The following is a 27,843-nucleotide window of genomic DNA, read 5'->3' as shown; positions in this document are numbered from 1 at the left end:
GGACTAAATCGCTTTTGTGAAATTCAAATTACAGGGTTTGCGATCTGAATACAGTCTTGTTTTACGAACTGTTTCTGAGCAAGCAATCGGTTAAGATAATATTGTTTGCTTGTTGGACGAAAATTCACATACGTACCTGTCGTTAGAAGACTTTGGAACTTTCGTCTACAGAATGATGAGATATACATAAAATTGGGACGCATTCAAGACGTTCAATCCCGTTCATATCGTTAGAGAATTCCTTGCTCCGGCGATCTTTACATTAACGGTGAGCTTCGTTGTGGGTGTTGTTCTCTAATTTGTCATATTAAAGTCTTGAACGGAGGAGCTTGAAGCTATGTAAAACATTCATAGGTCTAGTATTCACAAACTGAGAGAGCAAGATTAAAAAGTTCATATGTGTCACTAAATTAGGTTTATATCCGTTCTTCATTAACCTCACTATTCTATTGAGATTTGTTGTGCGGTTCAGTATACTATAGGAGTCTTCTACACGGCTTGAGGCTGACGAATCCAATTCGATGCATTGTACAAATAACCAGTGACGGAACAAACTCTCGGGGAGGTTACACACAGTTAATAGGAGGTCCTAAGAAGAAAGGCAATTGCTGATGGTCCAAACTTTCTAAGAGGATTCCCTTAAAGAGGCCTTACGCCGTCCTGCCGTCACATCGGGCAGGTTCTTCCGGTATTCTTGGAGCTTGGACTTCTTCAATCTCGTGGCCTAGTCCTCGATGGCTTAGTTCGATGATCTGGATTATCTGTCCTTGTTGAGGACATCGTGGAATTCGCGGAGCTCATCAGTTTATTCGCTTCTCCGTGGTCTTTGTCGAGTTGCGAGAGGGTTTCTTCAGCTGTGGACATAGTCTCAGAGGCGTATGTCAGCCTAATTCGTGGGACTGTATATGTTTTATACAACTCCATTATCTACCATCAAACTTGTCCAAGGTAATAGTTTACACCAAGACTTACCTTTTCTGCTCAATTTTTAAATTGTTCATTATTTCCTGTTTTTTTTTCTCTCACTCGCTCTCTCTACGCTCTCGCTGGCTCCTCGCCAGCTCCTCGACCACATCGCATTAAGTCATCAAAAAAGTCACATCAAACCATCAATGTGCGTGTTGCTCCGTTTGTCGATTCCAGTTCCAGTTTGTTTGTTGTGCGTATGTTGTTCACTGCTTTCTTCCCGTTTCCTTCTGCCACCAAGTTTGCGTTAATCCTCATTTGTTTGGCTACGGTTTTGTGTTCTGGCCTGCCGTTCCGTATCTTCCCGGTGCTGCTGTCTGTTTAATAATTTCATGGTTGTGATCTTTTGATTAATTGAACGCAATTATCGCCGGCATTTGGAGGCTGCCGGATATTCCGAACGCACAGTATCATTTTGGAGTCGTTTGTCGTGTGCTGGAAATGGGTCACCTTTTTTTTTATTTTCATTGTCGTTGTTACTTCCTCTTCGTCAGCCTTGTTCGGTCTCGTTTGCGCTTGCATATCGATGTATTAATTTTGTTTCACTTTTGCATTTGATAGTAGCTTCGTTCCGTTTCGTTACCGTTCGTGTGTCAGGTTGCTGAGGTCGTGATCCTGTACGGTGTCCCGGGATTACACACATGGAACATGACTGGTTTGAATTTTCCATATGGGTTCTTATGACTTCATTCGATTTGGGAAGCTTTTCGACTCGTCCGGTTCGGGAAGTTTTGTTGGATGTAATTTTACGCACATGTGGCTACGGTTTGACGGTACGACCCGATGATGATCTGTGATCATCTGTGCGCACCCCCCCCGCCATTACCCGACACTCACTTGAACGCGCGTGTTCCGCCCGGTTCCCGGTCGGTGTGACGCTGTGATGCTGACGGGCCGTGTAATTGACAGCCTTCAGGGAATCGGGCAGAGCTCTGGTAACTCAATTTTAGATAAGATGTTACAACAAAAAAAAAACACTTGCGCGTGCTTCAAAAACTTGTGGTAGAAAACATGTTAAATGGGAGCGATAGATAGGCAAAAGTGCCATAAATTAAAGGACCCGATTCCCCGAGTAGGAGGCGTTAAGTGGATGGAAAAGTGGAAAATGGATTGCAACGCTACGACGAAATGTCACAATTTGTAATAAACGATGAAATATGAACTTTCCGAGCAATGAGGCTTGGGCAAGCGTAGTCCTTTGATGTTTTGTGGTGGCCTACAGAGCTGGGAAAACGGAAGAAAAGAAGAGGTCGGGCTAAAAGAAAGCAGTGGAGCAGTGTAGTCATTGACGTGTTTTAATTTCCGTTTCAAATTTTTGTTGCATTGCTATTTGTATAAAAAGATGGATTTTTTAAAAATATTTTCCATTGCTTTTTAGAATTCTTTATTTCACAGTTCATGCCTAGTACTTGTCATAGGATTTTATTTTTAAATTTGCATAGCTTTGTCTTATGAGCAAAACAGTGACAAATATTACGAATATCACATTTTCGACTTTAAGCGACCTTCGCTTTGTCCTACATTGAAAATGTCATAATCCGCTACGACAAACACTGAATTTCAGTATGTTCTTTCTCAATGTTTTTGTGATATTTTAAATGTCACGTTTGTTGACGAAAAGTACAGTGAGTACCACAAACTCGGGTTTCAATTTCAATCGATCAATTTTCAAACGTCAATTTCATTGTTGGCATCTAATTATTTTTGTAATACCTCTGTAATATTTGATTATATTTCCAAATGTAAGCACCAGCTGGGCATTATTTAAGGTAGTTTTTCTTACTCAAAAAAATCAAAATAATTTGTTTGAAGTTTTTGAGTATATCCACCCCTTAGCATAGGTTTTTGCCTAATCGTAACTTCCGCTATTGCTCATATTAATACTAATCTTCAGCGTAATAGTATGGCTAATAGCCACCAGAGAAGGTGCGAAGAAGTTGAAACAGTAATATTTTTTTTCTTAAATCTCTAATTATTTTGTCCGTCAAAAGGATGAATTAATCTCCAGCAATCGTGTGAGCTCATATAGCCTAGTGTCCCGGCGGTTGATCTACTACACCGACGGCTGTGGTTCAAAACTCGTTCTTGATACCTCTGCTTTTTCGTAGAAGAAAACTGTTTTTCTGGCTATTATGTTGTGAAAATTAGTCTAGTAAATCGGTTGTGGTTTATGGTAGATAATTTATCAATTATGAATTCTATTGGAGTAGTCATACAGCGCTGTCGAATGCGATTTTATCGTATGGCGTGTTGAAATTTACATGGAATTTGATAAATATTGTCGGTACAATGTTATATGCAGCGGCTGTCCTTAACTTCCACTCAAAACCGGGGTATGACAGAGAGAACTCATGCTTCATAACTGTGACTGAGCCCTAAGCTGACTTGGTTTTTTCTATTAAATTCCCTTTATTTTTACATAAAATAAAACATATTTTTATAAATTGCCAAAATTATTCCCTAACAACCGTAAAGTAAACACGGAAGCATTTATGTATTGTTTGCAAAAACAAGCAATAAATGAAACGCAACCAACAGGAGGTAGATACTACAGTAAAGAGTCAGTTCATTGCTAGTAAAGTTCGTTACAAACTCAAACACTTCCGGTCGAGTAAGTCCGAAAGTAAAATTGTAATCTCGCAATGGGATTCTTAAAAAGGCAACACAACAGCAAAATCATCATTTTTATGCAGCAACAACAAATGGTTCGTACATCGTAATTTGTAATAATTGCATGATGTAGAAATCATTAATGGGCGATGAAGCGACAACCCGGCCACAGGACGAAAGCTCCCATTTTTTGTTTGTCGGGTCAGTTATTACCGGTGCGTTTCTTCTCTATCCCGGAGACCCCTCCCGACCATTGCGAGGACCGCTTCATTTCGCACAGTGAATTATGCAAATATCTGCACTCATTTCGTATTCCGGCGATGGCAGGGCGTCGGCAGAAAGTTTCACGGCTGTTGTTTTCAGCATTCCGCGGTAACCGGTCCCCCATCACAACCGCCACCGCCCACCCGAACGTGTGCACGCACCCCGAGTGTGCACACACATTAGCGATTATTAATTGGTATTTAAACGGAGCGATTTAGACATGCTGAACGGCACATTTAATGGCTCTGTTGTTGGGCCATGTTCTCGCCTTTTCTATCCCTCCGCCACCACGCTGGGTTCGGCACATACTACTGCTTGCCGGTCCGTCGTCGGGCCAAAGTCGTCCGGCTTAAAGTGTCTACTATGTGTTTTCACATTTTCGCCCAATTGTGTCCGGGGTTTGGTTGAACCGCGGCGATGTGTCGCTTTAATGTGATTAATCGTTTACATTAAATTAAAGCTTCGAGTTCGGGGCTAGAATCAATGTGCTGGTTGGTGTGGTATGGTGAATTTAATGTTGGGACTTTAATGGCGGGATGAGATGAGAATATTATTGTATCAAGTTATTGTGCGGTCTAGTTTTTTACTAAGCTCTTGAAATTTAACTTTATGAAAACGTGCATTGCTCTATGTACCTACATTACATTGTTCGTTAGTAATTATGTTCTTAACGTAGTTTTATGCTGTTAAATTATATTTTAAATAAGCAAAAGCTCAATCATCGAACCCAAGAGAACAAGGTTCATCTATGGTGTTATTTAAAAGTAAACATGAAAAGTAATGTGATAAGATCAAATTAATTTTTTTATGTTCTAATTAATTATTATTAAATTTATTTTGTAAAATTTGTTCCCTAATCAACATTTTTAGAGATAGTTGATGCTCCGTATCCGTATCCGTATCCGTAGAAAAACATATTTTAAATACCGGAAAAAGATTAGCTCATGCAAATGGTTTCAGAATTAACATAGGTAAATAATGGTAAATTGTCATGAGAAAAATTGTATTAATGTTGCAATACAATGTTATACCAAAATAAAGACGATAAGCGATAGAATTATAATTAAATATTTCATAAAAGACCGTCTCGCCATAACTTTTATAATTAAAGAATACATTTACAGTTCCCATTAGTTGAGATTAATTTATTTTAACAAACCGATATAGAGTTCGGGTATTGTTAGATAAATCCTACAAAAGTAAGCATGTATCTAAATTTTTTATAGAGTTTAAAACTATAATACAATACAAAAATGCTAGCTAGCAATATCAATCAATATCCCAAAGTAATGAAGACTATGAATTGAGCAGAATTTAATGATAATTGAATGACAACATTGAATAATTTAATTGCTTATTGTTAAGTAAAGATTGATAAATTTAATCCCTTCTAATAATTTAAAAAAATGCTCCAAATTTTGATACTCAGCTTAAAGTAGAAAAGCTATCTTAAAAAAAAAGCTCTTAAAGTAGAACTTTATATTGATTTTGGTATTTAAGAATGTGTGAAATACTTTGCAAAGGACAGTTTCCTAAACTTTCCACGTTGATGGCAGTGATAAGGGGTTGATGTATCGATTTCCACCACATTACAGCTGTGGGACAAGACAAAAACTCCCCGTTTGTATTCGACTTTCTGTTCTGTTGTTTAGGGCGAAAGCATCCAAGTAGCAAGTTCGTTCCGAAATTTCAAGGACACTCCAGAACCACACCAAGAACAATTCACCGACAGGCTTCCCCAAGCTGTCGGATAGACAAACTTCGACTCCCCCCAAAATGCCGACGCACAGTCTCGCCCATTAATAATCGAAAATACGTAATAATTAATGTGCACATCCGTCCTAAAATTGCAATGCGAGGCCACCACACACAGCGCCTGCGGCAACTTCGTTCGCGCGCAAAAAAAAACAGTTTCCTTTTGTGTAACATTACGCTCCAACCTTTGCGCAGAATGCGTGGGGGTGACGAAAGTGGATGAGCCCCGTTTCCGAAAAGAAAAATCAAAGTTCACTGGATCAATAGTGTTGCTGGATGACTTCTCGGAACGGTTTCTGTGTGCCTTAAAGGCACTGCCTTTGTGTATGTGTGTGTGTGTGAGTGCGACGTGAAAAGTGTCTCCCTTGGCTGGCAACGAAAAGAAAATCCTCCCGCACATTCCGAGGCGAGGCGAATTTTCCTGCGATGGGATAAAGAGCATGCACACGTGTGCAAGAAAGAGTGAACGAAACACTCACGTGGGAAGGAAAAGCACAGCTATCTGGTTTGCACACCATTCCAGCGAGTCGGTGTGGAAGAAGTGAATAGTACGGGACAGCTTTTCCCAGAATCACACCTTTTGGGTTTGCAGGAAAACTCATCCGAGGAAACTCGTCCAAACTGACGGTGTTGGGTATTGAACGAGTTTTCCTTGATCGGCACAACCCCCAGCCCCTGAAAGACGCCATCTCCGGATTCATTCACGTTATTCTATCCCCCCAGCAGCCCCCCCATGAACTTCCACCCCCTCCGTGAAACCAACCCTCCCCCGAGGGGGTGTTGACAAAAGTCGTGTGCGTGTAAAAATCTTGCATCCGATTGGATAGAATAAACAATAGCTGCATCCCTTTCCGTTCACCCGTACCGTGCCGTTTTGTCTGTTGCTAAGCAACGCCTTCTTTTCCAAGAAAATGGCTATACAATGCGTGTGAAGAAGAGGCACGATACAGGGTGGAAGCGTGTAGCTAGCCTGCTTTGTTGTAAAAGAGGGTAGCAAAGGGCGATGTTTTGGGAACGGGAACGGAACCCTCTATGGGGATGAAAGTCCGCGAAAGAGACAACACCATTGAGCGGAGCGTATCGTCCCGTTGCTTCACACTCACAGCAGTGACCATGCAGTGGCCACTCGAGCGAGTCTTGGGTTTCCTCCGGCGCGTCGTCGTTGCTGAACACGGCAAGTCAACATTTATCCCTTGTTCGGTGCGGATCGATTGTGCCGTGGCTGCCGAGTTTTACACGGTTCCGTTGCGGGGTGCGTGAAAGTATTTTTCGACCACGGGCCTTGGAAAACGACAACAAAACTGCGCGGCTTTGGCTATCAGTGACGTGTGCGCGAGTATCTGAGTGTGTGTTTGGTTTGTTTTCCCTTAATCGTTGGCGAGCGAAATTAGCAAAAGGAAATGCGTGGCAATCAGTGACACGATTAACCGTGGAAAAAGGAAAAAAAAGAAAATAACACGAATACAGAAGGAAAAAAAATAGAAGTACACCAGCGAACGGGATGGATAAGGTTCAGAAGCATTTATCATAAATCATTCTGTTGTGTTAAAACGTGGACGGCGCGTAGTTGGAGAAAATCATTAACCACGTCTAGCCGCGTGTGCTTTTCCACGATCGCGAGTGTACGGGAAAATTGTGTTCTCCCAACAACAACAACAACAACAACACCCACCCCAAAACGGTTACCCTTTACCGTCGGGTGAAAAGCATCGAAATATCGATCGAATTCCTATAGCCGGGTGGAAAATCAACCCTTAAGTGCAGTTTTTCGCGAAAGAAAAGGTGGCAACTCCACCGCCTGCTGTTGATCATGTTGCGTACAGTACCAAAGTAGTGAATGTAACCCGGATAACAAGCGTGCCGAAATCAAAGTGACCTGTGGAAAATGAAACCGAAAACGGGAAAGAAATATTTGTGCAAAGTGTAAAAAGTCCCAACAGTGTGATCGAAAATAGAAAAATTGTGTACCACTGTGCATAAGAGGGTGCGTTCAAAAATTTCCTTTCAGCCATCGATTGGACTAGGTTGTGCCACAAAAGCACGTTTCTCCGTTCACCAAACACTCGTCTACGGGGTGGATCTTCAAAACACCTGTACCGGGTGGGAAAACTGCGCGTGTGACAGCGTGGAGCGGGAACGGTGTCCAGCTAGGTTCGGTTATTTTCCCTCCCCCCGTTCGGTAGAAACGGATTTCAAAATTTTAACGGAAGCGACCAAAACGCCCCCACGGGCAGTCGCGCTGGCGTCCTTTCTGGGGGACAGTTTCGCAGCAATCGGTGCCCGGGCACCACCGGCCAAGGATCTGATGGCGTTCGGTTCGGTACTGCAGCACAACCAGCACAATATCGGTGCGTGTTTCGGATAAGTTTTCCACCTGTCTTCCTTCCTTCTTTTAATGTTACCATATTTCACTGCTGGAAAGGAAATATTATTATGAATAATAGAGTAAATTTACTAATTATGGCATATATCTAGTCGAATATCAAATCAAATAATATTTTCTGAAATAGGATACTAAGCATAAGTACAGTACCAACTATGGAAATCACTGACATTTCGGGTAGTCTTCAAGATACTATATTTCATCTAACACCGCGACGGACGAAGTTGTAGAATTTTCACAATTTGGGTACAATATCGTTAGTATTTCAAAGTAATAGAGCCGGTTTCTTTTGTTTGCTTGTGCAATAAGCATTTTTGGGGAATAATTTGAAAGTATCAGTTAATGGAAATGTAAGAAAATTATTGGACTCAATTAGAACGAATTATCAGACCTTACGTGTGTTTTATTTACTTGTGTCCACACATATCGTGCATTGTCTATTAGTGCACTATCTATCGGAACACTTATGGACATAGTACTAGGAACAGGATCACCATAATGAAACATGTAGTTCAGACCATTAGTTAACATTACACAATGCTACCCAAGCTTCTCCAACTTTTATAGTAGCAATAGACGTTTATTTGAAGCTATAATTCGGTCACTCAACCCTCCGAATCAGTTGATTAATAAAATAACAAATTGGCATGCACCTATTATTAAAGCAAAGAATAACATAAGTTATGATTTTATTATGAGTTATAAAGTTATTCATTACATGTTTTAGACTCTACCTACACTATAGGTAATAAAGCTAGTTTAGAAAAAGAAGAACAATTTAAAAAAAAATTGTAATTTGTAAAAATTTTTTTGTTTGCAAAATCGTTACACAGTGCGTTACACACATAAAAAATAATGCTACGAAAGTTGAAAATTGTAAACATAAAATGATTACCGGTAGGACACTACTTCCTTTGCAATACAATTTTGCTCATGATTTTCTTTAAACGTGTAGTTATTTCTTCAAGAAAAATATCGAAATTATAGAGTTTTTGCAATTTTTTATAATTATTTTAGCCATAATGTTCAAAAAAATAAAGTTTTAAATTTGCTGATATAATATTCAGAAAAAAATACATGAATACAACAAACGCAGACACTTGCTCTTGCCTCGAGACTTGCTCTTGTAGCTGTTCATATTTTTCTATTACCTCAACTTTATCTTTAATTAAATAAAAACACCTGACCGTATAGTTATGTTACGCACTGTATATTCCCAGCTTAGATCAACGACAAAGTTCGTATGTTAATTCTATCGTTAAAATTTGGATGCTTATGCCCGCAAAGTTGATCCTTTCCGTAATGAAATCAAATTTGATTGAACACTTTTTTGCATAATTTACCATAACGCCATTGCACTGGACATGGACAGTTCACTACAAACACAAACACGGTACGCTCGATTAGATAAACGACCATCTTGGCGGTGGTGTACTGGGGGGTGTTATTCTGATTCCTTACAATTTTCAATACCTTTACGCCGTTGGACTGGCCGTTGCTAGAAATTTACAATGTAGATGTGCGGTTTGTTTTACTTGGTCCTATGTCAACAGTGCGTAATGATACGGAAGGCCGGTAGTTTGCAAAGTTTTCTTGTGCTATCAGATCGGATCGGATGCTGTGAGTTTGACGGAAAAATGTCCGAATGTCAACCTGGTTTCCTTCGAGATTGACAAAAGACAAATGGAGTTTATGTGATGATGCATAAAAATTAGTATAATATTTGAACTATTATTAAGGAAAACTTAAAATAAAAAAGAATCCCTCCATTTTGCAGATTACAAATTCACCCCGAAAAGTATCGCTTACGATTGGAACAGTAAATCCCACCATTGCGCTTACAAATCATATCGAATTTCGAGGTGCTTGCCAAAACAAACCGACATCAACACACATCAGCACACCTCGCAAAAGGGCGCACACAAACACATACCGAAACGGAAAAAGCGGTTCCCTTTCGGAGCTGTTGATGCTTCCGATGGTTGAGTGGCTGTAAAAACAACCACTTTCCGATTTGTTCGACCCTACGGAGTTACGTACGGTAACTGATACTGGTCGGCTGTAAAAATACTAACCACACGGTGGCAGCAATGCCAACGTAGCCAACAAGGATCAAACCATTCGGCGGCGCGCCGCATTATTGTGCGCAAATCCGTAACGCATGTGTGAAAATTCCCGCTTGTCCCCCCTGTGAAGGCCGTTGTTGTTGCCTAATCGTTCCCAAACTTGGCGTAACACGATCCGTTTTTGATCCTTCTCTTTTTGGGTGATGATTTTTTAGGTGGCAACAGTCGTAATAATGGGCCACCGGGTGTTAAACTATCAACGAAAACCAGGGTGGGATCTTCCGCTTCCGAGAAACCGATAGAAGTCGGATTCCCGTGAGGTTATCAAAACAAAAGGTGTTGTAGGCTAACTGATGAGCGCAAGGATTCGATCCGAGGACGGCGTTTTGTATGCAGGAATGCTTGTGTTCTACCTTTGATGAGTTTATGAAGTAAATATGTTCCATATACAATATAATTTAGTGATCTAACAGTACAAGATGAGGAAGTTGGAGACATTCTAAGACGCTTTTCGAGTTGAACTGGAATAAGTAAAGAGGAATTTGTGGATATCTTTAGACTTTCTGCAGCATATATTAGAACTCAGTTCAAAAAGCTTGATGCAAATGTGAAGAATTCCAGATCTACCTCTCCATATTCCACTTCAAATGGTCTCAAGTTTACATTTTCATTCTAAAATCTCCTCAGAAAATCCATTAATTAATTAAAATGTGGAAAATTCGATCTGTAATCTTTCTTACTTTATGAAAATATCGTTAGAAGAAGTTGTTTGAACTCAAAGAAATTCTCAACTAAGCTTAAGAAAAGTTGTAGAAGGTGGAAATAACTTTGGTCTTAACTTGCCTCATTCTAGTTCATCTTGAAAAGAGTTCAGAAATGGTTTTAAATTTATCTGTTTTTATCACAAAATGCAAGACTTTTGCCAAAGAAATTCAGGTTTTTTGTAGTTCAAGTGGTTATGGTAGGTCTTTTTGGAACTTCTGAGAACAAAAAATAATTCTGATCAAAGCCCGATCTCTACCGATCTCTCAAAAAGTTAACAAAAGTGGGAAAAATTGTAGATTTACTTTGAAGCATTATAGTCCAACTTAAAGGCATAATTTTGTAGAAATTCCAGAGAACTTGGAAGATTCGCTGGAAAATGTTGATAATTTCTTTATGTAAATCATACTTAAATCTATCATCTCTTCACAGGTCGGGGTGAGCCACCGTCCGGATTGGGCGATCCGTGCGCCGGCTGCAACAAACCGATCCTGGACAAATTCCTGCTCAACGTGCTCGAGCGCGGCTGGCATGCGACGTGCGTGCGATGCTGCGAATGTCACCAACCGCTGGCCGACAAATGCTTTAGCCGAGAATCGAAGCTTTACTGTCGGAACGACTTCTTCAGGTGAGAACTTCACGAGAGCGCACAGAAGCGAGATGAAAGAGCGAATGGTTTAAGGGAAGATAAATATAACAACGGCCTACTAATCGTGCGTAACAATGGGTTTGTAGCGCTACCAGCTACCGGAAGCCCCTGAAGCTGCGAAGCTTTTAACGTTGGGTGTCTTCCGTCCCATCCCCTAGTACCTCCCTTTTCACGGTCGACTCTCCCCGCCAAGGGAGTGGCCCATCAGCGGTGTATAAAATATCTCAAGAGCATACAAATCCTCAAGCTATGATTTACATACAATAACCGCCATTTAAACGGTAGGCAAAACAGTCACCCTCGAGCTGTACGAAAATTAGTGGGGCGGACGAAACTGAAAAAAAAACGATGCCAAACAAGCGCTTGATCCACAGATTGCAGAACTCCGTCCGTTGGTTGGTTAGAGCGTGAGTGGCGGTGGTCCCCAAAATGGTCCCCGCGAGTTTTCGTACGGAACGGGGGGAAAAAATATAATTATCAACCACGCTGTATGATGCGGTGATCGCAAAACATTTATCTTTGGCCAGTCTTTGTGTATGTTTTTTTTCTGGCTTTCCCGTGTGTGTCTTGCTTCATTTTTCGCACTGTAATCAGGGGGGGGATCTTTCGGGATCGTTTTTTTGGGTAGGTAGCCGGACAAGCAATGGTTACACCGCTTGGAATGGGAGGAGGATCAAAGCTCGACGATCGTGATCTCATGATTGTTGATGATGCGTGCGAGAGTTGATTGTGTAAAAGGGGGGGTAATACCACCACAACAACCCAACAATTCAGCGAAGCGACTGGAAAATGCCTCAAACCACGAAAGTGCACCAAAGCCCTTCTCTTGGGAGCCGGCAACGCCTCAGATTTTTCGGGGAAGTTTTATTCTCCCGGCCTATAAACGGAAGGGCCCGCTGGGTTGAAATTGTCTCAAAATTGATCCTCACCAGACGGTTAAGGAGGTTGCATTTCAGATGAACATCCGAGATTGATCGTTTTCCGGCTCGAAACGCTCCTGCTCCCGCTAGCTCCTGCTGCTGCTGGTTGATTGTTTTTTTTTTGTTTTTTGCTTCGTGTTCCATTTTCGGGGTGTGTTCCTTGGGTACGTATCAGAAAAAAAAATCGGAGGCCCCACGTTCACGATGAGAAAAAGATTCATTGAGTGCGATTTTTCGTCCGCCGGTTTTTCAGACGGTGGTAACTGAAAATCGTCGCCAGCCCTTGGAGGCCCATGTGGGGATTTGCGCCAGGAAGCCCGGGACGCGTATCGTCACGTGTTCATCTTGCGGGCATTGTGTTGTAAATGGGAGCAGCGGCCGTGTTACAGCTTCATGCCGGAGGTCACATTCAATCATCATCCCGTTTTTGCGTTTCTCCCAAAATTCCTGCTTGATCGATCGAGCAGCGCCGTTGTGTTGGATTGCTGAACGGAAGGATTACTTTCCGCTTCCCAGACGGCAGATCATTTATTAGACTGTTTGAGTAAAAAAAAACAACACACACACACACAAAACCAGTAACTCCCCCCAAAACAACATCGATTCATTCATCTGAGGTTTGTTTTATTACGTTGCGTAGGCGAGCAGCGCCGAGCTTTAATCGAAAGCAAACCCCAATAAAACTGATTAGCGATCAATTGTTTTAAAGCCTTACGGATAGCAGGCCTTCTCCATCGCTGCGATGTGCGTATCGGTGTGGGTATTTGCTGTGCGTCGCAGGGGTGCTCTTTAATGTCACAATTAAATCGGATCGATTGTTCTTTGACGCTTTGGATGCGTTTGGGAAATGCATTTTTTTTAAACGGATGCTCGTTTTGGGAATTGGTTAATTAACGAGCTGCAGGAAGCGAGGAACGTTATCAAGCAAAACGAATTAAAGTCTTAAAAATGCTCGCTTTAGTTTGATGAGACGTGAGTTAATTTTAAAGATGAGTCTTCCTTCTTGTTATGCATTTTAATGCATCCGCCCGAGTGCAATTTTTGTCTGTTGTGCCTTTTCCCGAGAAGAACAATTCGATGGGAGGCACCATTTGATATAATTTTAATTTAAACGAGATTGGTTTGCTTCGGTTTCTATTTAATATTGTTGAAGATTGACTGTCTAGGCGCTCGAAAAAAAACGTCAAATAGAGCAGATCTCCGATAATTACACGAGATCCCAAATAAATTCCTCAATTTTTAAGAATTCTTACACTATGGTCCATATCGAAGTGTCTTGAATACTCGTTGCGTTGTATCACGTATCTTAAGGCTAATGTCAGGAATTCTGATACCGTGTTGTTGAGATGGCGTGCAAGTGTCTGAGCAAAAAGATCCTGTTCCTGTAAATGAATTTTAGGCAATTATTCATCTTGTTCCAATAATTTGAATCCTAAAGGTTAAAGTCTTAATGTTTGATTATTTATTCCAAGAATGACTTGAAAGTGAGTTCTGTAACTAACGATACTTAAGGCTAATGTCAGGAATTGTGATACCGTGTTGTTGAGTTGTCAAGTAAGTGTCTGAGCAAAAAGATCCTGTTCCTGTAAATGAATTTTAGACAATTACTCGTATTGTTCTAATAACTTTAATCCTAAAGGTCAAACTCTTAATGTTCGATTATTTATTCCAAGAATGACTTGAAAGTGAGTTCTGTAACTAATGATAATGGCAATAATTGATTATGTATTTATGTTTCTAGTACTCGAAGAACACGCGTAAACGACATCCTTTAACACTTATTAACACAAAGTTTCGAAACAAAACTCTCCAACGTTCTTCAAACGTGAAGTTGCAGTTGGCTTTACTTGAATAAATATTGCTATATCGTCGGCAAAAATAAGCTAATAGTTGCGCGAGACATCTTTACACTTATTAGTTATATCTTAGTGGCAGTGGGACTTCAGAATTCCAGTTTCCAGTGGGATGTTCTCTCCAGAAAGCAAGAAATCACTGGTCCTATTTATCCAAGCTGTACTATTCAAAAAGGACAAGAAGGTATACCTTCAACATTTGTTCACGTTTTGTGAAGTTGAAGTCTTCGTACCTGAACTACACTAACCCCAATCTGCAAACGTGACATCTCGCGCCTTTTATCGGAACTTTTAACCATTGGTTGCTGCTTATCGCATGCTCACATATATCTCACCTATCCTCATTTATCGCTACTCAAACATGCTCACATAACCGACCGGTAAAGTTAAAGCACTTAAATTGTCACTGCTCGCTCTCTAATCTCTAACCCCCGTTCTCGTTCGTCTCTTTCATCCTTCTCCACAACAGGCGCTACGGTACCAAGTGCAGTGGTTGCGGGCAGGGCATCGCACCGTCGGATCTGGTGCGGAAACCGCGCGACAAGGTGTTCCATCTGAACTGCTTCACGTGCTGCATCTGCCGGAAGCAGATCAGCACCGGCGAGCAGCTGTACGTGCTGGACGACAATAAGTTCATCTGCAAGGACGATTACATGCTCGGCAAGGGACCCCACCCGATGACAGGTAGGCAAGCAGCACGCAACCGGAAACTCCCAGGATACGCTGGGTGGCTGTGTCTGGGTGAAGAAATCGATATTCCAACTCCGGTCTCCCTGGTATGCCGGGAAGGTGATCACGGGCGCCATTTCGCACCGTGCAAAGAAGCGGAACGGCACGACTAACGTGTGTGCGATGATGTACGATGAATTCCCCTTTTGCTCTTACGGCACGGACTCCATCTTGTGGCGTTGCGGAAAGCCGGCGGGTTTTCCGTCGGATCCATTTTCCGTGACTTTTCCCCCACGAATTCGTTGTTTGGAGCGTTGGAGGTTGTGTTCGGTCATGCGCATTTGTTGCGTGCATATGGGTGGACACCGATGGTCTCTGTCTAACGTGCATGGGTAGCATTACCCTCCCCCCCCCCCAAGGGTAATTCCCCAAAATCGCATTCTACGTTGGTAGTGGTGAGATTCGATTCGGCCGTTTCCATGTTTTCCGTGGTTGGCGTATGGTTTGGGTAGTATCTTCTTTGCGGATTGACGCGTCTGTGTTTGTACAGGATTGGAGCTTTCCCACAGTGTAGGGTTATTTCTTCCAATCGATGGCATTTTCGTTCCGTTTAAAGCTTCTTTTTATACTTCCACGTTCCTGTGTTAACAATGTCCTTTTGCCTGGGGAAGATAAATAGAGCCAAAGATTTGATGTCATCGGGCTGACATTTGTCAGCCGTCGCACTGAGATGATTTTGGAAATGAAGATGTTCTACAGAGCTTGATCTGTTCATTTGTTTGTGCCGTGACAAGCTTTTTACTGCTCGATCAAACCTTTTCCGCTTGATGGGAAATTGTTATGGCTTCGAAAACTGTAGTCACTATACACAAAAATGCAGCAAAATCGAATTCGTTCGAGGTATTCTTAACATGCCTTTGCACAATTTATACACTGCATGCCCAACACGGTACAGCTCTGGGTGGTGTAAAACTCTCCCCACAACCAGTCTTGGATTGCTTTTAATGGTGCCCTTCGAATGGAAATTTTTGCCAATAAACAACACTTCGCTTCAAACCGGGTAGAGTGGTACTGGTTTTTCGCCCATCGTCTACCATGCCCGGCTATCGTATCGTACAACCATTCGTACTGACATACGGCAAAAAGAAACATTGCCCTATAAATTATCCAAACGCCGTGTGCCGTACGGTTTTGCCAGGAACGATTCACAAATCTTCCCAATTGCTGCGGGACATTGGGAAAACCACAGGACCACTGGACGGCAGATACATTTGGGTTTCTTTTTTTCTTTGCCTTTTTGCAATAAATCGATGCACAACATTATCCGGCGAATAAGATTGCGCCAAAACCATTGCCGCCATTCTTTCGTAATGGGGGAGCTTTTCCGCATATGAAAACCAGAACGCGGCGAGGGTATGGTTATGTGTTAGGAAATGTGAGAGTTTACGGACCTACAACATACAGCCCATAACTTAGCGAAACATTTAATCGCACTTGTTACTATAGGAGGTTGTTTTTACTTGCACTGGTAAAACATTAACAGTTCAAGGTTAGTCGTGAAAGAAGCTCCATTAAAGCTGCAGTTTTTGCACACATTAAGTACCACTTTGGTACCATTCGAAGCCAGATTGCTATCTGGAGCTTGAAATAATCATAAAAATATGTTCCTTTGGCAGGCCACCTTGAGCGGCACGAGAGCTCACCTTGCAGATGAATAATTAGCCTGAAAAACTGTCAAACCGTGTGGAAATGTACAGGGCAACAACACACGGCACGGAAGAAAGTGCATTGCAAATCAAAAACCCCAAGTCCTCCACACAACGTAAAAGTGGTGCGTGAGCGGGTGTTGCTGGAAGGGGAGCCGTGGGATTAGCATATTTAAAGCATAATTTATGCTTCTTTTCAACGGCGGAACGGCGAATGGTCAAGCATGTTGTCGCGCTTGTTGTTTGTGGTTGTACTGCGTCGCTTCGTTTTCGCTGCCGTTGTTGATTCCGGTTGTTGTTGTGCATAAATGTTACTGCTGCTGCCGGTTGCGTTGCGCTTCACCCTTCCTCCCCCTATTATTATTGTTATGGGAGACCCGTGCTGTTGTCACTTTAAGGGTCTGGCTTTTGGGGGGCAGGGCAGGGGTGCATGATTCCAAGTACATGATTCTTTTCGCTTTTTTTTTTTACTCGAAACGCTGCTCGTTTGGCATTGCGACAAATGAGTTAATGTGCGTTTTGTTATACCCGTCCGTCACGAGGCAAATCGTTTGTCTTGCTTCGGTGTGTAGCTCGGGCCGGCAAAAACTGGCCAGAGGACCGGTATAAAAATCGCTTACCACGGGGTGTGATATTTTATGTTTGGGGAGTTGCATTTTATGCCGCCACAACACGTTGTCGTATGCAGCTGATTGGGGTGCGCTCGGTATACAGACGTTATACCGGTACCTTACAGCGCTGGGACAGGCTGTTTTGATGGGGCGCAAAAGAAAAACAGATAGGAAACACCAGCCGAAATACGAACGGAGAACACGAAATCCACCATAACTTCGATCATAATTAATATACCATAAAAATGAATTTTTCTTTTTCCCTTCGACCGCAATGCAATCCCCATACGATCGGGTTCGTTTTATTGGTTTTCTGAAGAATGTTTGCGGCCAATGCTGGTATCCACGAATGCACCGGGATTTGGGGCAGAGAAAAAAAAAACCCCATTATGATGCTTCGGTCTAGAATTTGAAACACTAACGAGCTGGTTTTTTTTATTTTTCGTTGGAATTGAGATTTTTAACCAATTTTTGCATTAATATTGTTTTGAAAAGTGTACCACCGTTTGGCAAATATGATGATGCTTCGGTGCACGATTGGCGATGTATGGCTGGGCGCTGGTCTTACTGGTTTTTTTTTTTAATTCGTTTCGAAACATTTGGCAGTGTAAGTGAGAAGTAACAAAAAAAAGAACATTTGCTCGATTCACCGCCGGCCCAGCAGGGGAGCCACGGCGTGGATTTGGTGATTAGTTTTGTTTATACATTGTTAATGAACAGAATCTAAAGGGTGTAGCAAAACAAAAAAAAAATGAAAAAAAAGGAATTGAAGGAAAACATAAAAACAGAAACAAAAAAAACCCATCCTCATCTCATTTCTTGAACGCACACAATCTTCCCAAGTCCAGTGCTCCAGAGGGATGCTATTTTTTTTAATGTGCGGAATATTTTGAACCCTAGCCCAACAGTGTTTTTTGTGTATTTTTGCTTTGATTTTTCGGCAAAGGCAGCTGGAGGCTTTTAAAGGGGTTTTTTTTTGCTGCCCTTGAAGCAATGCAACAGCACCAGAAGTGTTACAAATGCATTCGAAGAATTTATGGTATTTTCAGCGCAGCAATGGCTCACACAACCGCTCCTTCGGTGGGGTGTGGCTTGTGGGAAGAACATTTTTGGTTTTTGGTGTGATTGATATATTTTTGGGTAAACTTCGCTTGTAATGGGATTGCAAAATGTGCAATAAGTAGCAAAGTCTTGCGCATGATACTGTTGATAATGGGAGACGAAAAGATTTGCATTGCTGATGTGATGTGTGATGCTGTAATAGGGTAGAAAAAAGGTAATTGTTGGGTTTTTTTATGGGAAGGATAACTACCCCAAGTGGTGGTTAGATAGAAGTCTCTTGCAAAAGTTTACACATTAACAAGTCTGTGAAGCTAAAATTATATTAAAACAATCCAAGTTGCCATTTTGCTTGGCTTTTCTTTGGAGCACAGTAAAAATCCCTCAGGATATTCCTGGACTCAACTAGAACCCTATATTTAAAATAATATAATACAAGATATTACAATCTTATTGCTAAATTAAAACATTCTTCAAATGATTTGAATCAATATCCGTTGATATAAAAATCAATATGCGTTGAATTTATACAACAATTAGACGAGATGCATCGGTGAGTCAACAGAGCTCAATGTCTACTATTTAAAGTTACCAGGGACTTCAATTATCCTGCTTGTATCAAGGCGCTATATACCGTCTTTGGTAGACCGATAATAGGGTACGATTCGATCAAGTTGAAAAGTTAAAATGAAGTGTCCATCTGACCATATTTCTTGCGAGATATTTCTTATAATAACAGTATATTAAATTTTAATATATTGTCATCTTAGGTGTATTTATTAACCCCCAATAACTTTAACCATAACATCATGATGTTTACAGAAAGAGTATATTACAATAAAGAATTTCTTCAACTTTATGTTATCGTGGAAGTTCCAATATTTTAGGATCAAATTTTTTCTAACTTTGTTAAGCTAGTTTTGGTGGACTGAAATTATCCAATTCCTTATATATGTCCCATTCGGGTAGGGTGATCTCAAGATTATTTAAGCATATATAAACTTAAAACCAAACACATTTACATTCCACCCTTACGAGTTAACGAAAAGAGCGACTTTCGCTAGCTGCCGTGACAGAAGTGACGAGATAAGCATTTCGCTTTCCGCATCCAATGCGCATTTGATACACATTGGACGGGATAAAGATTGCTTATCGCTCGTGTGCCATGTGCCATGGTTCGCGTAACAAACCGGAACGCACGGCCAATTCAATACGCCGTGCGCCGGAGGACGGTTCTAATCTTAACACTCGCTCAAACTAACGGTCACCTCGTCAAACGTCATAAGCTCGTGACTTTGGGCGGAAGATTCCCGGGAAACACGGTCTCGGTTCCCGCTTTGCAAAATCTACGCCGGTGGTCTGCTAGAAACTGCTTCAGTTGCATACACTTACCATGCGTTGATTGTGTATCGATTGCGAGCGTACTGGTACGTTGCATGTTGCAATAAATGTGCCCACAGTCTGTTTATTCCAGCTCCAAATGGAGTTAAAGAAAAGGCGCTCACCCTGGGTGGCATTCCGGTGTTCTAAGGCGTTAAAATGGTTTAGAAAATTTGCCGCGCGTTTCAAGTGTTTGTGGAAAATTTCGCGGATATTACGCGTGGCAGTTAGAACTAAGCTTAAGACACAAAAGCCGCCCTTTGTCTGCACGAGCGCGACAAGGTGCAGCGCAATTTCATTTCACACATGAAATGACGTTCCGTCAAAGGTACGCCGCTGTACAAAACGTTGTTTGCTGTTCCGACGTGTGTGACTAAAGAAATGGCCTGCTTTTAAGTGCAGTCCATTGGTTGCGTTCGTTGCTATGTACAAATAATAAACAAGAGTTAAATTTATCTTCAAATTTGTTTGAAATTAAAAACGAGAATGCAATTTAGATAACAAATATTGCACAATTTATTTGCTGTAAAACTTGTATTTGAATTGCAAAAATGTAATTAAATTTGTTCCACTATATTGCACAACGGTTTACAAACATTGGAAATGGAAGGTAATATAATACCGAAAAGGTAATTAAATTTTATCTTAAACCTTCTCGCAGGCTTGATTTAGCGTCTACAGCCTAAGATAACAAACTAACGGACCACCCATAACTCAACGGAAAACGCATTCATCCAAGCATTGCACCATGCAGTCCGATGCACCTTACACACGGTGGTTGTTCGATGCGATTTTCCAGCGTAATTTATGCTAAACGTGTACATAAACATTTCTCTAATCAGTCATGCGACAATCCGCACCACAGACAGGTGGTGGTTGAGTCCGGGGGAAAAAAAGAGGAACAGCAAACCCGATAAACCGTGATCGAACTAATAGACTCGTAAAGGGATCACCATCGCCAGCGGGTAGGCAGCAAGTGCGGCAGGTTGGCTTATCGACTTTCGGTGGACTTTTGTCGTGCGTGCACGCACGGATCGCTACCTGCGCACACATATTGTAGGCGCGTGACATTCGTTAACGAATCTACATAAGTTAAGCGAATTATGGTTAGGTATGGTAGGGCCCGAAGAACCTTCAGTTGCTCACCGAAACAAGATGCAGCGAGTGAGCGTTAACGTTGGAACGTTGGAAAAATGCGGCGAAGGACAGAAGATCAACCAAGTGTGAATGGTAGGATACCGATACCGGCACACATCCCACCAAAAAAAAAAGCGCATCCCTTACCGATCACATTACGCTGATTACATTCGCAACCCGAAACGGTCAGTCAGGCCCGATCGATCGCAAAACAAAGAAGGGAAGCCGATAGTGACCGGTTGAATTTTCCTCGTTGCTTTCAAAGTTAGAAGCTTAGGTGAAAGCTCCGGCTTTCCATCCTAAAGCCGATCCCGAGCTAAACGGATCAGCCCGTTCGGTCGGCTCTTAAATCCATGGCAAACGAGCAAAAAAAAAAGGATCAACCGAAAGGACCAAGTTTCGCATGGCAGGAAGCTGCTTTTCGTACGGCCACCGGGATTTGCCGCTTCCGAGGCGTGTGAACGAAACGAAAAGAGCTGTGTGTCAACTTACCGAACGCTTACCTTGCCGGTGGACAAGGGTATCGATTGTGTCCTTTCCTCCCGTCCACGGTTGTCCCGCTTGTCCCGCCCCTCCCATTGTGCCCGCTCCTTTGCGGTTCCTTTTAGCCGTTTCGGTGCGGTTTTACGCATGTAAATCTGGTTAGCCACCCGAACCATCGGGAACGCGAGGGAACGTGATTACGCTAGCACCCGGATCGGTGGATTCGGTTTCGGCATGTTTACTTTTCATTTCACTATCTCGTTTAGCATGGTTCGAACAAACAATATAACACACGCATTGGTGCACATGGTGAAAATTAGCTGTACGCGAGCGTCCTCTCTCCTCGCCTGTTGAAGGTGAGCGAAGGGCGCAAGGCAACTGGGGGAAAGTTTAAGCTTCGGCACAAAAACAAAAACAAAGACTGACCAGCTTTGCCGTTTGGTTTTTTTTTTTGCTGCTTGCACCCAGAACCCGAAAGGAAATGAATGCCAACGCACGGAAGTTGAATGAAAATCGGCGGGTATTGGGATGGATGATCGCATTCAGAAGGCATTAGCCGGAGATCCAATATGGAAATTGATCTCCACGCGGTAAGCTTGTAAAATTTTGACAGTACCTGTACGGGGGTTGACATAGCCGCTAATGAAACGATTTCTTAAAACCATCCAACGCATCTCGTGCTGTTGCTGCTGTAAGCACATGCAAGGGAAGTTGAACACTCAGAATTTCGCAAGATTGAAAGCAATTTTGTATTCTTGTCAAAATTTGTCTAAGTTCAAGTGCTCAAGAATATCTGATAAAGATTTGTGATTCGAATTCTTGGTAAATAAAAAAGTTACAGCTCATGCTAAAAAACATTCTCAAAACAACATTTTGCAAATCGATTCCCGGAATTTCTTAAACCTCTGAGAACCGATGGATTAGAACTTTTCATCAGGAGTTCCAGAGACCACCCACTAGTATTTGGTGAAGCAGATTGAAGAGAAATGGAGTTGTATTTCGACTGTAACTCATGTTGAACAATTCAAATTCCGCTTAGTACCATGGAGCTCCTGACAGTCATGTTAATTTGAATGTCGTCAGTGGCTTGCATGAAAAGCCAAAACTAGGCCGAATGTCTATCAAGCTATGTCATAAGTACAGGTTTTTGCGATATATCGTCGAAATAATATAGCTATATTATTAGCTCAAAATATATTAGCTCGAAGAATTACATTGCTATTATCCAAGCCTATTATACTTGTTAACTTCCAAAACACAGTTTATTTGTGTAAATATGTCCTTGTGGCTGTCTGGTGGTGTATGCGCCGGTCTTCACATGACAGGACCGGTCCAAAATCTCATCCGGACCAATCCTCCGTCTGCATGACTATCCGGCTACGGAGAAATAAAGTCAAAAAACCCCAGAAATGGCAGGCCTTAGACCTCTTGAGGGTGTTGTTGTTGTGTTGAAGATCTTCTAAATTATCTTCTAAATTCAGAGAATTGTTATGAGAGAGTTCTCCGTTAAGAATATTGGCAAATGATTACATTACTGCTCTAAAACATTAACATGAACGTTAGTGTAATCATTTTTGAAAATCTGCTGTATTCGTCTGCTTTGATTTCCAAAGATTCATGTTGCTTGCCGTCTTGAATGACAAACTATTTGTCACTGCGCTTTCGACGTTTCGATTCCGATGCACAAATCGTGACCGTGTGAGAGAGCGACACAGTGTGAAAGTAATTCGATTTATAGTGTCTGGTAATAGTACTTCGCACATTATCTTTTATTGTCGGTGAGTGAGGAGAAAGGCTAACGACGAAAAATTTCACAAATATCGATTTGAAGCATCTTCGCAGGTGGACACCATATTGAGGACAACCGAAATTAGAAAGTACACATCTGCCGATAAAGGTTACCCTTTCGCCTTTGGTTGGGTGGTAATTCAACTTTAATAAATGCAGTTACCATCACTGATGTTATTGCAATGGGTGCAATAAAGGTATTGCCGCACACAGAAGAGCTGGGTTTATGGTACCGCACTAGGCGTCATTGTCAATGGAATGATAGTAAAATGAAGTGAAAGGAAATGAGCATTATTTATTTAAATTGAAAATTAAATTAGAAACACCAGTGCAATTTGTCACATGTGTTTTTATGACACGTCGCTATTTCCTTGCCTTACACTGCAATACAGCCCAATATACCTCACATCGTGCCATAACCCACATACGACGGTTGATTTCGGTTGGCCGATGTGTCAGAAGCAATTAATCTTCGACTCGATTGTCGATTTGTTTGGTTTTGGCTTTCGACACCTGTTGGAATCGATTTCAGCAGCCGGTCGGCAGCAGCCCGTTTGTTGCTCACCACGATCGCGATCGGTTGCGCACAGTCTGTGTACATCGCGGCTCGTCTCATCCGCTTTGTGTTCCGATTTCCGATGCTCTCCCGTAGTTGAAATGAAGATTTTACGAACTCACCTCATCAATCATTGGACACGGCTGTCTATGGCTGACCTCTTCCGGGCAGAAGACGCCCGGTCACTTAATCGATTGCAGGCAGAGGAAAGAAAAAAAAGGTTTTGCTGCGTTGCGATACTCGCGCAGAGTCGTTAAGATATGATCATAATGTTGTGTGTAAAGTGGTTGAGTTAAACACACACTTTGGTAAGGCACACTATTACATGCAAGCTTACGCAGCCTAACGAGGGAGAGAACAACAAAAAGTTCCCAGTGACATAATGGATTTTATTTCTGTCCGGAACTACTTCCAAGGTCGTATTCGTTCCGGATCGAAATAGCCATCGGATCAAACGCTGGAGTACACAGCGGATCGTGGCCTTTACTTTAGTGCCACGCTCCCCACGCCTGTACCCTGTTTATATGTTTCGCAACAACGGACCCAACACCCTGCAGGTCCGTGGGCCGGCAAAGGCGACAGGAGAGCTGGGGTTGAAAAGATGGCAGGCAAGGGGTAGTGTTTTTGATGGGCTCACGTGTACGCTGGATGTGACGGGTCAGGGTTCTCACCGTCGATCACAGTTGGCACGCAAGGCAGGAAGCGAACCCGATTCTTAGCCTTACGGGACCCAAAACCTGACAGCAGCACACCAAACATGTTCCCCTGTTTGCATCTCTCCACGCTGACCAAGACAGCCACCGGAGTCCACAACCAACCTGTCAGTTAAAGTAGGCTCTGTTTTATTTCTACCCAAGCAGCCGTCGAGCAGCGTTTGGGAGGCAACAGAAGTTTGGGACGGGATGAAGCAATACGAACGATGGCGAAATAGCAACCGGCATGGTGCGAGGGTGAGAACTCGTGTATTGGAAGCGCTTTTGATATGTGCACCCTTTTTTTATTTCCGTGTCTCGGCTCACAGCAGGGTAGGCTAGTAGGCTAGAGTACTGTGGCACTGTCTGTATGTGCAGCTGTCAAACTTGCTTCGAACTCTTGCTCTCTCTCTCTCTCTTTCTTTTGCTAGGCAAAAGGGTTTTACTGCTGATGCTGTCAATTTCAGTACACAGCGTGCTAGTGAGCATGTCTGTACACTACTGGGCGCACACGCAATAGCCTTCGGGGGTATTGGTCCCTGGGAGTGGAGGGCTCACCCGGACATCGGCATGCTACCCTTGGGTTGAGTTTGAGGTACAAATTGTCAATCTTACTATGTTGTCTCGCTTGCCGGCTGTCGGCCGTTTTTTTTTTTTTGGCTAGAATCCGTCATGTGCCATACCGGATGGTACCGGTTCCCAGCGAGTTTCCCGGTTGGAGTAGCGATATATATCGCGCACTGCCCGTACTGTAGTGGATATAAGCGCCAAACTGTAAACAATAGCTTTGTTTTTACACGATGTTGTTGTTATGTTGTTGTTTCGTGTTGTGTGTTTTTTGTTTTTGCTGCAAGGGCCCAAAACATTCCGATCCGTAGTTTTCCTTCTCGTACGCAAATCGAACACCGCACCGAGGCGTCGGTGCGTGGAGGTGGTTTGTTCCCTATTTCACACAAATGCCAATTTTCCCCTCGGGGCTTCCCGGGTCGAGGAGTTCCATGGTGAGGGGGGGTGTGAGTAGCAACAACAAGGTAAACAACACGCAAACCCTGACGCACAGCGGTGGACATCACTCCAGGGCACTTCTGCAAGTCCTTGAGCGCGCGCGTACTCAATTTATTGTAACAATACGGCAATGCTGGCGGGGGATCGTGTGCAGGCACCCCCTTTAGGGCTGGTGGCTAAGGAAACCGCTTGGTGCGTCCGGATGTGCGACCGTTTGATAAAGAGATTTTAAACGGATTCCTCCCTACTCGATCACCCGGGTTGTATACTTTCGGTTTCCTGGCCGGCACTGGGAGGATGAGGGCGGATGGAAAATGTGTGTGTATTTTTCCACCGCCCTATTGGGATGGGTGTGAAGTGGGACGACGGGAAGACGTATAAAACACACAAATAAATACAAGAAACTAGAGAGGGGTGTGCGATATCGCTGACAAAAGCAACAGTGAGCCGAGGGTTTTTTTTGGGGTGGAAAACCCATTACAGGACGAAACAGTGTCTTTGAGGGGTAAAATCGATTTTCACGATTCACTTGCCTCGGTTCGGTTCGAGTGGGTTCCACAAGGGTATGTCCTTCTGGTTGCGGGTGAGAACAAAGCGGGCGGGAAATGTATGTTTAACAACAGCAGGTTTTTCTTTTGCCGAATCGATCGAACGTCTTTAACTTTTTCTTTGTGTTTTGCCCATTCGCCTTTTCTTTGCAGACTCCCTCATGGGTTCGGCCTCGGAAGACGAAGACGAGGAGGACCAGATGAGGCCTGGCGTGCTGGCGGGGCTGGTCGGTAGTGGTACGGGTGCTGCCGGTCTTCACCACGGCGATGGGCCACTCGGTGCGTCGGACCTTTCGGTGCAGAGCATGAGCACGGACAGCAAGACGGGCCACGACGATTCGGACCAGGGCTCGCTGGACGGCGATCCGGACTGCCGGGGTGACTCGCAGGCCGAAAACAAGAGCCCCGACGATGGTGCCGGCTCGAAGCGGAGAGGGCCCCGAACGACGATCAAAGCCAAACAGCTCGAGGTGCTGAAGAACGCATTTAGTCAAACACCAAAACCCACTAGACACATAAGGGAACAGTTGGCCAAGGAGACGGGACTGCCGATGCGGGTGATACAGGTAAGCCTTCCATGCGGTGTTTTTTCCCCCCTTCTCCGCCAACCGGTAAGGTCAGTGGACGGAATCCTTTCATCGATCCCTTGTTTTCTTGTTTGACCCCGTTATGGGTAGTCTAGCTGTGGCTAGCGCCTGCAATCAATCGTCCAAGAACCTTTGCTGTACCGATCCCACCAAGCACCGAGGTCTATTTATCATAGGTTTCGGGATATGAGCGTCCAAAGGAATAAGAAAAAGGTTCAACTAGAACCCGTCGATCAAGCCGTCGGGTTTGTGGAGAGTCGATACGAAATCGAAGAAACAACACAGCACAACAACAAAAAAAACCTTTGGGGGGGAAAACAAGCAATAAATCATATCCGTGCTTTAGGGTGGACCGTGCTGTGGGATTCAGGGGATTCGAAAAGCATCAAACTTTGACTGCGACTGACCGGGGTTCGTTTGTGTGTGAGAGCTTTGAATAATGATAATTATGATGAAGATGACGCAGTGGATTACTACGGTTGCGGAGACTTTCGGGTATTTCCACGTACCTGATATATATATGTTTTTGGGCGTTTGTGCACAGTGACTTACAAAACTTGGTGGAAATTTTGACCATACGTAAATAGCGTGACGGAAGGATATTGTACTCGGGCGGCGTTTGCCAAATGGTTTACCGTTGCGAATGCGACGCTTTGAGTGCGATCGAAGAATAGAAAGGAAGTTTTGCACCTACTGCCAGTGCCGGACTGCGAGAATGAGGGAATCTCCTAAAGGATCTTTTGTGCAAGTTGTTTTGTGGGAGTTGTTGTGAGAAATCAGGTCTTCCTACTAAAGTTATACAAATCTATTTAAAATACAGATCTTGTTGAACTGTTTTAGCTTCACGCTTGTATTCACATGGTATATTCCCATCATTTCGTGGGATAAAGAGTACATTATGTACTCCACGTAAAAGAAACACAAGATCATTAGTCCTATTGATCGACACTGTGGCATTATGGGCAAGAAAAGTGAAACAAATACAACACTCCGTACACGAATGACAAACGCAGAGGGAAACTAATTTCGTGTACTGTAACCACAAAAGCCACAATGCTAGACGATCGCTAAAAACAAAAGCCCCACCGGCAGCAGTAGTTTCGAACAACCAAACCCCGACCAGCCTAACCGCAACCGAAACCTCATCATCGTACTCGTACCCAAAAAAAAAAAAAAACTAATGGCGCACAACCGGTGGAGAATGGTACGCATTCATACGAAACCCCATAACTCATAACGAACCAACACGCAAAAGGCCATTACGGTGACGCCGGTTGCTGTTTTGTCGTTTCGATAGACTTCCTAAAAATGAACAGTACAAGATATTGGGGGGAAGCAAAAAAAAAAATCATGCAGCCTCCGTACCGTGGCCCTTGGACGGTTGGAGCTACCCC

At 43.0% G+C, this 27,843-nt stretch overlaps 1 protein-coding gene across 1 annotated transcript in view; it reads left to right on the top strand.

The window, feature by feature from the left end:
- Window positions 1–7,900: 7,900 nt before the first annotated feature.
- Window positions 7,901–27,843, top strand: part of LOC128707030 (LIM/homeobox protein Lhx3) — a 32,902-nt gene continuing 12,959 nt past the window's right edge. Inside the window, exons 1-4 of the mRNA XM_053801974.1 lie at window positions 7,901–7,943; window positions 11,239–11,434; window positions 14,698–14,912; window positions 26,016–26,428. Coding sequence (XP_053657949.1) covers window positions 7,901–7,943; window positions 11,239–11,434; window positions 14,698–14,912; window positions 26,016–26,428 — 867 coding nt within the window. The remainder of the gene's footprint in view (window positions 7,944–11,238; window positions 11,435–14,697; window positions 14,913–26,015; window positions 26,429–27,843) is intronic.

The sequence above is a fragment of the Anopheles marshallii genome, chromosome 2, assembly GCF_943734725.1.
Source record: "Anopheles marshallii chromosome 2, idAnoMarsDA_429_01, whole genome shotgun sequence".
NCBI classification, from domain to species: domain Eukaryota; kingdom Metazoa; phylum Arthropoda; class Insecta; order Diptera; family Culicidae; genus Anopheles; species Anopheles marshallii.
Note: the sequence above shows the minus strand (reverse complement) of the source record. Positions and strands in the feature narration are given on the sequence as shown.